The 12,769-nt window shown below is 42.1% G+C and overlaps 2 protein-coding genes and 2 pseudogenes across 4 annotated transcripts in view; 3 read left to right on the top strand and 1 right to left on the bottom strand.

Annotated features, from left to right (window-relative positions):
- LOC112401720 (uncharacterized) overlaps positions 1–124 on the top strand; it is a 776-nt pseudogene extending 652 nt beyond the window's left edge.
- Positions 1–245, bottom strand: part of ASH1L (ASH1 like histone lysine methyltransferase) — a 210,802-nt gene extending 210,557 nt beyond the window's left edge. Inside the window, exon 1 of the mRNA XM_024748118.1 lies at positions 152–245. The gene's annotated coding sequence lies outside the window, so the exon portion shown is untranslated. The remainder of the gene's footprint in view (positions 1–151) is intronic.
- DAP3 (death associated protein 3) overlaps positions 1–12,769 on the top strand; it is a 31,947-nt gene that overhangs the window by 838 nt on the left and 18,340 nt on the right. For 2 of the 3 annotated variants that reach the window (XM_024748120.1, XM_024748119.1), the window contains exons 1-2: positions 270–399; positions 11,509–11,560. In XM_024748120.1, coding sequence (XP_024603888.1) covers positions 11,519–11,560 — 42 coding nt within the window. In that variant the 5' untranslated portion in view covers positions 270–399; positions 11,509–11,518. Of the gene's footprint in view, positions 1–269; positions 400–11,508; positions 11,561–12,769 lie in introns of those variants that run through there. The other variant, XM_024748121.1, reaches the window with a different exon arrangement.
- LOC112401719 (40S ribosomal protein SA pseudogene) lies at positions 7,789–10,761 on the top strand (annotated as a pseudogene).

The raw sequence follows: 12,769 nt of genomic DNA, 5'->3' as shown, positions 1-12,769 counted from the left end.
TCGCGCGTGCGCCTCTCACAATCCCCCCGCGGGACTGTTCCATTCCTGTCGGCTGCAGAAGCGGGGGAGAAAACGACAGGCGAAGACGGCAGAGCTTGCCGTTAGGACAGGAGTTACCCCAAGGGGCGGATAGACACTTATGACTACTTACCTCGCTGGCCGCGGCGCCGCGACGCCGCAGCTCCCTTCCCCTGCCTCGTCCTGGCCGCAGTGAGCTGGTTGGGGGCGGCTTAGCGCCCCTCCGCTGGCCGGTGGTTGGAGGCCGCGGCGGCTGCGCGTTGAGCAGCTTCCTGCCGTACGACCCGAGCTTGAGTCTTTGCTGCGGGACGGTCGCCGAGGAGCCAGCGCTTGACAGTGTCTGCGGTTTACCGGGTCGGGAGAGCTGGTCCGCGACTCTCGGTGAGGAAGTGAACCGGCACGGGGGTTGTACCCATGAGGGAAAGGAGCGGGACTCCCAGCCTCCATGAGGTAGGGAGTGAGGACAGTAGGGCCGGCAACCCTCCTAGGGGGCTTCCCTCCGGGCTCTGTGTTGAAGACCTAGGACCCAAGAAGGAACCGGCTCAGTAGTCGGCTTTTTCTTTCTTCCTTTTTTTTTTTTAAACCCAGTTTAGATTTTCGAATTTCACACCACTGTTTGTACGCGATGATGTTTTTGTGCACTTTTACACAAACCTCGTGGATGGATGATGCATTTTCAACCTCATTAGGCAGCCTTATGTTAGAGGATAAGGACACCATATATTTCAAGTTCAGGTCTGGACTCGATCTCCCGTGTCTTGTGTGTCCTTCAGAAAGTTATTCTTCTTAGTTCCTTATCAACAAGAAACGAAAAACTGAACGTAAAAATTAGTTAACTCCAAATCTGCCTTCAGGGTTAGTGTGTGGTAAAATAATAAAATATGTGTAAAGTAGAATTAGCTCCTAGGCACAGGGAAAGTGCAGAGAGTTAATGTTATCGTTCACAGTACACGATGTTGATAAAGTTTGTGGGTGTAATTGGTAGTTTGTGTTCTATTCTTCCAAATCGTTGGTAAAACAGTGCAAAACTAGGTCTGTCAGATTTCCGTGGTTACTGATACTTGTTTCGCAAAACTCTGCATGAACATTTACTTTTTCTTGATGATTGAATTCAGGAGAACTATGGACTATTAAAATCCACAGATAATTCCAAAGCTTTCTTCTATTCTAGTAATCGTTAGTTTCACCCAGTGGGTAAAGCTGAATAAATTAGGTGAGGGATCCACTTGGGTTTCCCTTTTCCTTCACATCTGGACTTGTAGGGATTTGGGAATAGTTTGAAAATCACTGTACTAGCTTAATCTCAAAGGCCTATTCAAGCTCTAAAGTTCAAGTAGACACTCCTAAATTTCCCCCTTAACATATTATATTTCAAAATATGGATCAGGTTTTATTTGTTTGCTTTTTTTTTTTTTTAAAAGGGAAATCCACCTTAATTACCTCACTATATATTTGCTTTTCCTAACCTTAAGTCCCAACTTTTTCATGGAGCCATTTAGGAGCCATTGATCTTTTTTTTATTGTGTCATGTATGCAGGTGTGTTACCCTACCAAGAACATTTTTAATTTGAGGTCAGGGACTATGTAACGTTTCTTTTATATTCTTTTGTAGTCTAGTGCAAAGCAAGTCATGGAAATGTTGAAATGAATGTTAGATACTTAAAATATGAGAAGAGAAAGAGAATTAACATTTGTGGAATACCATGCCAAGAGAACTTGTGTTCCTGTTTAATCCTTATACAACACTTTGAAATAGATCATCTTACCCCCATTTTACAGATGAGAAGCCTGAGGCTCAAAGAAGTTGGGTAACTGTCTTTAGACTTCAATTTGCCTGTCTCTTAAAAACTTAACTTTTTTCACTATACCACGTTGCCTTCATAGTAAATTTCTCATTAGCAACATAATTGCATATGCTAAAAAGAAAAAACACCTTTAATGGAATTCCACTACACTTGTATATAAAGAAAGTTGCTTACAGTCTCTGTCTTTAACTAGCTTTGGGTAACTGCACTGATTCATGAATTGTCAGCTAACTATAGACAAATAAGATCGTATTCAGTTCTTTCATGCTCCAGTGCCTACCAGAGACTAAAATATATTAAGTGCTCAATAAAATGACCTTATTGAATGAATGAACCCTGAATTATTTGAACCAAGGATGGTATGGAAAACAGAATAATGGTTCCCCCGCAAAGATGTCCGTGTCCTAATCCCTGGAACCAGTAAACACATTATGTTACATGGCAGAAGGAAATTAAGGTTACTAATCAGCTAACCTGAAAATAGGGAGATTATCCTGAATTATCTGGTAGACCCACTGTAATTACAAGAGTTCTTTAAAGGTGGAAGAGGGAGACCAGAGACTCTGTCAGAGTGAGGCAGTAGGACATAGACTTGACCAACTGTTGTAGGCATTGAAGATGAAAGGGCAACCTCTAAAACCTAGAGAAGTCAAGAAAACAGATTCTCTCTTAGAGCATCCAGAAAGAACACAGTCCTGCCGACACTTTGATTTTGGACTTCTAAACCACAGAACTCTAAGATGACAAATTTGTGTTGTTTTATGACACCAAGTTTGTGGTAATTTGTTACAGCAGCAGTGCATGTTGGATCTGTTTCTTTTACTTTAACCTTTGTTTTCCGCTGTTGTTGTTCACTAAAAGGATACTGTCTATACATAATGGCCTGCCTCGGGGAACCGGCCCCAATGCCTGAATGTTAAACCAAAGGGAAACATTTGGTTTGTTCAGGGAAACATCCGGACCCTGTCCACCTGTGGATGGCTACAAGAAAGAAGAAATTAACACCTCCCCTCCCCGAGGCCGGCCATTCCAGGTGATATTTGCAAAACTTATGGCCTTTTTACTTCCTCATCTCCTCCCCTTCTCTGTGCTGTAAAAGAAACTGGCATCCAAACCCGGATAAGATAGTTATTTTGAGACTTCAGTCTGCCATCTTGGTCTGCCAGCTTTCCAAATAAAGTCATATTCCTTGCCTCAACACCTTATCTCTGACTCGTTGACCTGTCATGCAGCGAGCAGAGCGAGCTTGGACTCAATTGCTGGGTCATTTGGTAAATCCACATCTAAACTTTTGAGGAAATACCAAACAGTTTTCCAAAGTGGCTGCACCATTTTACAATTCCAGCAGCAATGTATGAGGATTCCAGTTTTTGTACATCCTCCCCATTACTTGTTATTGTCTGTTCTTTTTGATATTAGCTATCCTTGTGAGTGTGAAGTGGTATCATATTGTGTTTTTGATTTGCATTTTCCTAATGACTAATGGTGTTGAACATCTTTTCATGTGCTTATTGGCCATTGTATATCTTCTTTGGAGAAACTTTAAGTTCTTTGCCCATTTTTGAGTTACATTTTCTTCTTATTGTTGAGTTGTAAAGAGTTCTTTGTATAATATATTATGGATATAAGTCCTTTATTAGATATATAACTTGCAGATCTTTTCTGCCATTCTGTGGGTTGTCCCTTACTTTCTTTTTTTTTTTTTGGCTACGCTGCGAGGCTTGCTGGATCTTAGTTCCTCCACCAGGGATTGAACCAAGCCCTGGCCATGAAAGCACTGAGTCCTCACCACTGGACTGCCAGAGGATTTCCTGTCTTTTACTTTCTTGATGGTATCCTTTGAAGCAGAAATTTTTAATTTTGATGAAGTCCAAGTATCTATTTTTTTTATTTTTGTTACTTCTGGCATCATTAAGAAACCATTGCCTAATCCAAGGTCGTGGAGATTTATTCCTATATGTGTTCGAAGAGTTTCATAGTTTTAGCACTTTGATTTAGGTCTGTGATGTATTTTGAGTCAATTTTTGTGTGTGATGTGAGGTAGGGGTCCAATTTCATTCTTTTACATGTAGATATTCTACTGTCCCAGCACCATTTCTTGAAAAGAAATGTGCTTTCTCCCATTGAATTTTCTTGGCACCCATGTTAAAAATCAACGACTGTGATATAAGAGTTTATTACTGAATTCTCAACTCTGTTCCATTGATCTGTAGACATGTGGGTCAGACATATATGATCTATAGGCATATGCTAATACCACACTGTCTTGATTTCTGTAGCTTTGTAGTAAGTTTTGAAATCAGGAATGTGAGCTCTCCAACCTTGTTCTTTATTTTTCAAGGTTTTATACACTATTCTGAGTCCATTGCATTTTCATATGAATTTTGAGATCAGCTTGACAATTTCCATTAAAAGGGCTGCTGCGATTTTGTTAGATAATAATATTTGTTTAAAAAAGAAAGAAAGAAAGAACTGATGATGTTAGTAAGCTGTGTTCTCAATGAAACAGTGGTGCTATAGAATAACAAAATAGTTACTCTTGAAAATATAAAATCTAAAAACGATAGATGAGGGTTTCCCTGGTGGCGCAGTGGTTAAGAATCCGCCTGCCAATGCACAGGACACGGGTTTGAGCCCTGGTCCAGGAAGATCCCACATGCTGTGGAGCAGCTAAGCCCATGCGTCACAACTACTGAGCCTGCACTGTAGAGCCCGCGAGCCACAACTACTGAAGCTCGTGTGCCACAACTATTGAAGCCCGTGGGCCTAGAGCCCATGCTCCGCAACAAGAGAAGCCGCCGCAGTGAGAAGCCCACACACCACAACAAAGAGTAGCCCCCACTCTCAGCAACTAGAGAAAACCCGCGTGCAGCAGTGAAGACCCAATGCAGCCAAAAATTAAATAAATAAATTTATTTTAAAAAAAGATAGATGATAGCTGAAGAGTATTGATGAGTAATATAAAGGACTTATATGATGATTGCTTTGAGAAACTGAAGACATTTACCCTGGAAAAGAAAAAATAGGGGACATAACTACCTTCAATTTATCACATGGAAGGTAGCTTGTAAAACCAAAGAGAAAGGCTGGAATAGTGACTGGAAGCTACAAGGAGACATTTCACCTCAGATTGTGAAAGAACTTTACATAAAAGCAGGACTGCTTTGTGAGTTCCCCATCAGTGGAAATGTTCAGGCACTTGATAATTGATAATACAATATACACAGTGACTAATGGCAAAGGCTGCAGAGTCAAACATAGGTTTGAATTCCAGAACTGTCACTTTTAGGCTATATACCCTCGGGCAAGTTAGTCTGTCCATCCCTATTTTCACATAGATGTAATATCTACTTCATAGGATTGTGTTGTGAGACAGTGCCTATAAATTGCTTAATATAGAGCCTGTTTCTGAAAAATACTATTATTATTATTCAGATCATTGTAGCATTAATTCAGTTCTTGAACTAGATCACCTTAACCTGAAGAATTTGATTCTCCTCACACAATCTGTACACAAATGTTTCATTGCAGCTTATTCGTAATACCCAAAACCTGGAAACAGCCCAGATGTCCTTCAATGGATGAATGGTTAAACAAACAGGCACATTCATACCATGGAATAGTACTCAGGATTAAAAGAAAAACTATTGATGCATGTAACAGACAACCTAGATGAATTTCCAGAAAATTATGATGAATGGAAAAAGCTGATATTAAAAGGTTGCATACCATATGATTTCATTTATATAACATGCTTGAAATGAAAAAATTACAGAAATAGAGAACAGATTAGTGGTTGTCATGGGTTAAGGAATGGGAGGGTTGTGGGAGGGAAGTGCTGGAGGCTGTAGAAGGGCCACATGAGGGATCCTTAAAGTGATGGAAATGTTCTGTATTTTGACTGTATCAAGGTCAGTATCCTGGTTGTGATATTGTACTATAGTTTTGCAAGATGTTACCATTGGAGGAAACTGGGTAAAGGATACATGGAACATGTATTATTTCTTTCACTTGCCTGTGAATATATAAATATCTCAATAGTAAATGTTTAATTTAAAAAATTATGATTTTTGTGACCATTGAAGTGTTAGCATATAGCCTTTGGGATACCTTTCTAAGTTTGGTACAGGCTTTTTCTGACTTCCTTTTCAGTGTACACTTGGCCTATGTGACAGTACTTTTTTTTTTTCTTTTTAAAGAAAGAGAACTCTAACACTAGCCAGAAAGTTTTGTCAGAAGAGTGACAGAACTTTAAATACAATAGTGAGTAAATGTCCCTTACAAGTGTACCTGAAAACACTTCAAAGGGTTTAAAGACTAAGGAATTATTTGTCTCTGGGATTTGTTTTATCCACACTTTCTTTCTTTCTTTTTTAAGATTTATTTTTTATTTATTTATTTTTGGCTGCATTGGGTCTTAGTTGTGGCATGCGGGATCTTCGTTGCAGCGTGCGAGCTGCTCTCTAGTTGCGGCATGCAGGTTTTCTCTCTCTAGTTGTGGCGTGCGGGTTCCAGAGCGCATGGGCTCTGTAATTTGCGGCTCGCAGACTCTAGTTGAGGCACACGGCATTAGTTGCCCCGCAGCGCGTGGAATCTTAGTTCCCTGACCGGGGATCGGACCCACATCCCCTGCCTTGTAAGGCGGATTCTTTACCACTGGACTACCAGGGAAGTCCCTATCCACACTTTAAACAAAGAATGACTGGGATTGGAGGGAGGACTCTGCTTCCTTGAAATAGTAGAAATAGACAACAGGTAGAGTCTCAGAATGATGACAGTTGAACAATATTAGAGAAGTTTTTCTTGTTTGTTTTTTTGGTTTTTTTCGGTACGCAGGCCTCTCACTGTTGTGGCCTCCCCCGTTGCGGAGCACAGCCTCCGGATGCGCAGGCTCAGTGGCCATGGCTCACGGGCCCAGCCGCTCTGCAGCATGTGGGATCCTCCCCGACCAGGGCACGAACCCGTGTCCCCTGCATCGGCAGGCAGACTCCCAACCACTGCGCCACCAGGGAAGCCCCATTAGTCAGTTTTAATAGGAAACCTGTCCTTTATCTGCCTTCCAGTTACAATGTGGTTAACTTGTACTCTGCAAATCGACATTCAAAGGATATGAAAAAACCGAAAGGAGAAATCATTACTCAATTTTTTCATAGTGTTAGTGGCTTTGAACCTTTTTCTTGCAGTGCCCTGATTTGTATATGTCTTGGAATGTAGAATGAGCAAATATTCCATTCTTCTGCTTTCATTTGGCCTGTCAATAGGATTTTTTTCTACTTAACAAGTATTTTAAAGAACATGGAAAATGTGGTTTAGTCTGGATTGTCTGCTTTGAGATCAGACTTTTGAGATTCACCCCCCCCTTTTTTCTTAAAGTATCTTCTGTTATTATATAAGCCGTGTGTGTGTGTGTGTGTGTGTGTGTGTGTGTGTGTGTGTGTGTAATTTACCTTTAAAAGCAGTAGGAAAATATTGAAGGGTTTTAAGAGCCAGACTTCAGTGGAAAGGATGGATTGGAGAAGTTCAAGGATGGAGGCTAGTAGACCCAATGTTGTAATATGGATACAAGATGACAGGATACAAGATGGAAAGCTAGTCACATTTTCCTGACCAGCATTTCCCATAATCTCTAAAACATAGCCAGAGTAATGGCCTCAATGACCACAGGCATACCTGGAGGAAGAAGTAGTGACCTCAGGACCATGTCACCCACTCTTTCTAGGACACTACCTCCCTCCAGAGCTGCAGCCCACAGCTGTCTCATAACAGTGGTTGTACCAGGGCACATTGAGAAGATCTAGGGAGCAGGGTTGGGTAGGCCAGATCCTGTTGGAGTGGCATTGGGGTCTTGAGTAGTTCGGAAGTTGGGAAACTTGAGGTTAGGTAGAGGGCTTAGGGTTGGAAATCAGCTGATACAGAGGGTTAGAATTGGTATGGGAGTTAGCTGGTCACAGATCGGGGAGGACAGTGTTGGAGGCAGGGAGTTGAGGTAATTGAAATAGGGGAGGATTGAGAAGAACTGGGGTTAAGAAAACTGAGCTGGTCAAAGGTGGCGGTGTTGGGTACCAGGTGATGGTGGGTATAAGGTAGAGATTGATGCTGGGTAGTGTTGGGCACTGGGTGGTTATGTCAGTCGTTGCCAAAACTACCTCCAGGTTCTGTGATTCCCTAGGAGGACTCAGAGGTCAGCACATAGTCCTACTTACAGCTATGATTTATTACAGCAAAAGGATATAGAGCAAAATCAGCACAGGGAAAAGGCACGTTGGGCAAAATCTGGAGGAAACCAGGTATAAGTTTCCAAGAGTCCTTTCCCAGCAGAATCACATTAGACACATCTGATTCCTTCAGCAAAAACTTGTGACAACACGTGAAATGTTGCCACCCAGGGAAACTATCAACAGAGTCTCAGTGCCCACGGTTTCTATTGAGGCTGGTCATATAGTCATTATCAGCCTCGCATGTAGTAAATTTCCAGACTCTCAGAAGGAAAGCAGGTGTTTAATGTCAACCATGTTGTTTGTATAAATAGTTGAGGCACAGTGACCCACTCTTACCTGTTCTGGGAATGGTGGGAACTCTCCTGAAATCCAAGTTCTGAGACACCAGCTAAAGGGCAACCTTGCAACCAGGCCTTTCTAAGGACAGCAGTCTTAGACTTGCTCTGTTAGCTCTTCTCTGCACAGTTGGATTAGGCAGCAGGTGGTGGTGGTGGGCGTTGGACAGTGGTGGACAGCAGTAGAGGCAGTGTAAGGCAGAACAAAGGAGAACCGTTGAAGAACAGGGAACAGAGGGGACCTCAACCCTGCCTGTGGCCTAGTAGAGTTCATCCTCATGCCTGGGCACATGGTCACAGTCACCACCTTACTGCACAGCAGCAGCCCTTCCACTAGCAGCCAGGAGAATATTATTAATAGTATTTTGCAACAAGGGAAGTTCCAAGGGTTCCAAGGCCAAGTAAATTGGATTAAAATGAAGTCTCTTAACTATAGTTTTCCCCAAAGCCTTTAAATGTGTGAATATGTGCATATATTATAATTATTCAAGAAGTGACTAACTATATAGCATTTTCAAATTTCTTTGGCCAGAGAACATTGGTGCATTTTATGACTAGTTAGTATTCACCAAACTCATTTTGGGAACTGCTGCTCTAGAACTTTTGGTTTTCAAACACAGCAAAGGAGCCCTGCAATCCCACATGTAAATGTGAGGCAGGCCAGTAGAGACCATGCCAGTCTTGTTCACCACTGTGTAGTCTGTATAGTGTGGGCACGTGAAAACACAAAACACATTTTTGAATGACTGAATTAAGGAATGCTTTGCATCTTTATTAAAAAGTAAACTTGCCTTTTCCGCGCTACCCAGACGGGGTCCGTACGGCGTTGTTCTGGATTCCCTTGTAACTTAAAGGGAAACTTTCACAACGTCCAGAGCCCTTGATGTCCTGCAAATGAAGGAGAAGGATGTCCTCAAATTTCTTGCAGCTGGAACCCACTTAGGTGGCACCAACCTTGACTTCCAAATGGAACAGTACATCTACAAAAGGAACAGTGATGGCATCTACATCATAAATCTGAAGAGAACCTGAGAGAAGCTTCTCTTGGCAGCTGGTGCCATTGTTGCCATTGAAAACCCAGCTGATGTCAGTGTCATATCCTCCAGCAAGCTGTGCTGAAGTTTGCTGCTGCCACTGGAGCTACTCCTATTGCTGGCCGCTTCACTCCTGGAGGCTTCACTAATCAGATCCAGGCAGCCTTCCGGGAGCCGAGGCTTCTGGTGGTTACTGATCCCAGGGCTGACCAGTCTCTCACAGAGGCCTTCTACATTAACCTGCCCACCATTACTCTGTGTAACACAGACTCTCCTCTGCGTTATGTGGACATTGCCATCCCATGCAACAGCAAGGGAGCTCACTCAGTGAGTCTGATGTGAAGTTCTGCACATGCGTGGCACCATCTCCCGTGAACACCCATGGGAGGTCATGCCTGATCTCTACTTCTACAGAGTTCCTGAAGAGATTGAAAAGGAAGAGCAGGTGACAGCTGAGAAGACTGTGACCAAGGAGGAATTTCAGGGTGAATGGGCTGCTCCAGCTCCTGAGTTCACTGCTGCTCAACCTGAGGTGGCAGACTGGTCCGAAGGTGTGCAGGTGCTCCCTGTGCCTATTCAGCAGTTCCCTGCTGAAGACCGGAGTGCTCAACCTGCCACTGAAGACTGGTTTGCAGCTCCCACTGCTCAGGCCACTGAATGAGTAGGAACAGCCACTGAATGGTCTTAAGCTGTTCTTCCACAAACTCTTAAAATGGAAAGAGGTTGATGGGAAAATAAGCAGTTTCTAAAAGAGAAATAGTAAACTTGAAAACTAAAAGGAGATAGAATTCAGAGGAGTTTGTGTCATCTCTTAATCATACTATAAGCTCTATTGGGTCAGGGACTGAACAGCTTTGTTCACCATCTTATTCACAGGCCCTGGCACATAATAGGTGCTCAGTAACTGTTGAATAAATGGGTGCGACTCTGTTGTTGTTGTTACTGTTGAATAAATGGGTGTAACACTGTTGTTGCTGCTGCTTTAAAGATTTTGGATGTAAGGTGAAAATTATTAGCCAAAATAAAGTAGGTGATTACCTGGAGATTTGATTTAGTTATGCTGTCTACTAGTGGATATTGAGAGTTGCATTTAAGTATTTTAAACATTTTTTAGCTCCCACATGATTAGGGTTTTTTAGTTAAATACTTCCAACATACAAATGAATAAATATAGCACACATGGTATAAAAATAATAAAGCAAATACTCATATCTATTATCCATCATTTGAAATAGATCATTACAATTCCTTTGTGTGCCCTGCCCCAATCTTGTCCCTTTACCTCTTCCCTAAGGGTAAGCATTATTCTAAATGTGTGCTTATCATTCTCTTGCCTTTCTCTTTCAGTTTTATTACATATATGTGTATTCTCCAGATAATTAGGATTTAAGTTTTTGAGTTTCATATAAATTATATCATTCTGTATATTACAGTTTTCACTCAGCATTAGTTTTTGAGATCCATCTATGTCTTACATGTAACTGCAGTTTATTCTTTTTATTTTTGTATGGCATCTATTGTGTGACCATATCTCCGTTTATCCACTCTTCTATCAGTGGACATTTGGGCTTTTATTATCAGTTTCTGATAATTATCAGTTTCTGATAATTCATATTCTACTACTATGAACATTGTGATACATATTTCCCAGTGTACATGTATATGTGTTTTTCTAAAATAAATACGAAGGAGTAGAATACCTAGGCCATAGACATGTACATTTTCAACTTTACAGATAATGTCAAATTTGTTTTCCAAGATATTTGTATTTATAATTCCATTGACAGTATAGGAAACTTCCCAGTGCTTCACAGCCTCTTTAACATTTGCTGTTGTCTTTTTCATTTTTCTCAATATGATGGTTGTGGATGGTATCTCATTGTGGTGGTTTTAATTTACATTTCCCTGATTTGTCATAAGGGTCGAACTCTTTCCATGGGTTTACTAGCCACTTGTGTTCCCTTTTCTGTGAAATATCTGTTCGTGTCTTCTGCTCATTTTTAAAATCAATTTAAAGGCATTATTTATTCTAGATACTAATCCGTTGTGCAAATATCTTTTCCCAGTTGTGGCTTACCTTTTCACTTTTTTTAAAAAGTGCAGGGATAATGCTGAAAGGAATGACAAGGCTTATCTCCAGCGTCCATAAGGTGAGTCCTGACTGACCTAAGTGCTTTGTGTAAACTGTCTTTAGGTGGATTTCTTTTCTGGATTGATTGTATCCAGAATAAAATGCTCTGGAGAACTTCAGCTGACTAGTTTTGCTCAAAAGAACAGTCACGGGCTTCCCTGGTGGCTCAGTGGTTGAGAGTCCGCCTGCCAATGCAGGGGACGCGGGTTCGTGCCCCAGTCTGGGAAGATCCCACGTGCTGCAGAGTGGCTGGGCCCGTGAGCCATGGCCGCTGAGCCTGACCATCCGGAGCCTGTGCTCCGCAATGGGAGAGGCCACAACAGTGAGAGGCCCGCGTACCGCAAAAAAAAAAAAAAAAGAACAGTCACAATTCCATTTCTCTGCCCATACACTTCACTCCCAACTGCCCTCAAAATCCAATAACAGGTCTTAGTAGAATAGTTGTGCTTGGGAATTTACCCTATCATAGGAGAACTGACTTTTTTTTAAGGAGATAAATAAGCTTAAGTGCAGTTGGGTCAATGATTATCATTATTCTCCATTTGGGTCAATGATTATCATCCTTTCATGAAGTATTTTAAAAAGAATAAGTTGCCGATTTCTTTTTTCTTTCTTTTTTTGGCGGTACGCGGGCCACCCACTGTTGTGGCCTCTCCCATTGCGGAGCACAGGCTCAGCGGCCATGGCTCACGGGCCCAGCTGCTCCGCGGCGTGTGGGATCTTCCTGGACCAGGGCACGAACCCATGTCCCCTGCATCGGCAGGCGGACTCTCAACCACTGCGCCACCAGGGAAGCCCTAAGTTGCTGATTTCTGATAGTTGATTAAAATAATAAAATCATATGTAAGAAAGACTATTCTGTTGCTTTACTTCATTCTCTCATTTATTTAGCAAATAGTTTTTCAGCACCTTCCTTATGGCAGATACTCAGGATTCTAAGATGACTCATTTCACTAATAATGGTTACTATTTGGGTCTTTTTTATTGTGGTTTTTTAAATTTATTGATTTATTTTTGGCTGCGTTGGGCCTTCGTTGCTGTGCATGGGCTTTCTCTAGTTGCGGCGAGCAGGCGCCACTCTCCTTGGAGGGTGTGGGCTTGTTGCAGAGCACGGGCTCTAGGCACATGGGCTCAGTACTTGTGGCTCACGGGCTCTAGAGCATGGGCTCAGGAGTTGTGGCGCACAGGTTTAGTTGCTCTGCAGCATGTGGGATCTTCCTGGAGCAGG

This window comes from Neophocaena asiaeorientalis, unplaced genomic scaffold (genome assembly GCF_003031525.2).
Source record: "Neophocaena asiaeorientalis asiaeorientalis breed wild unplaced genomic scaffold, Neophocaena_asiaeorientalis_V1.1 scaffold76, whole genome shotgun sequence".
NCBI lineage: Eukaryota > Metazoa > Chordata > Mammalia > Artiodactyla > Phocoenidae > Neophocaena > Neophocaena asiaeorientalis.
The sequence above is the reverse complement of the archived record's forward strand: the minus strand, read 5'-3'. Positions and strand labels throughout refer to the sequence as shown.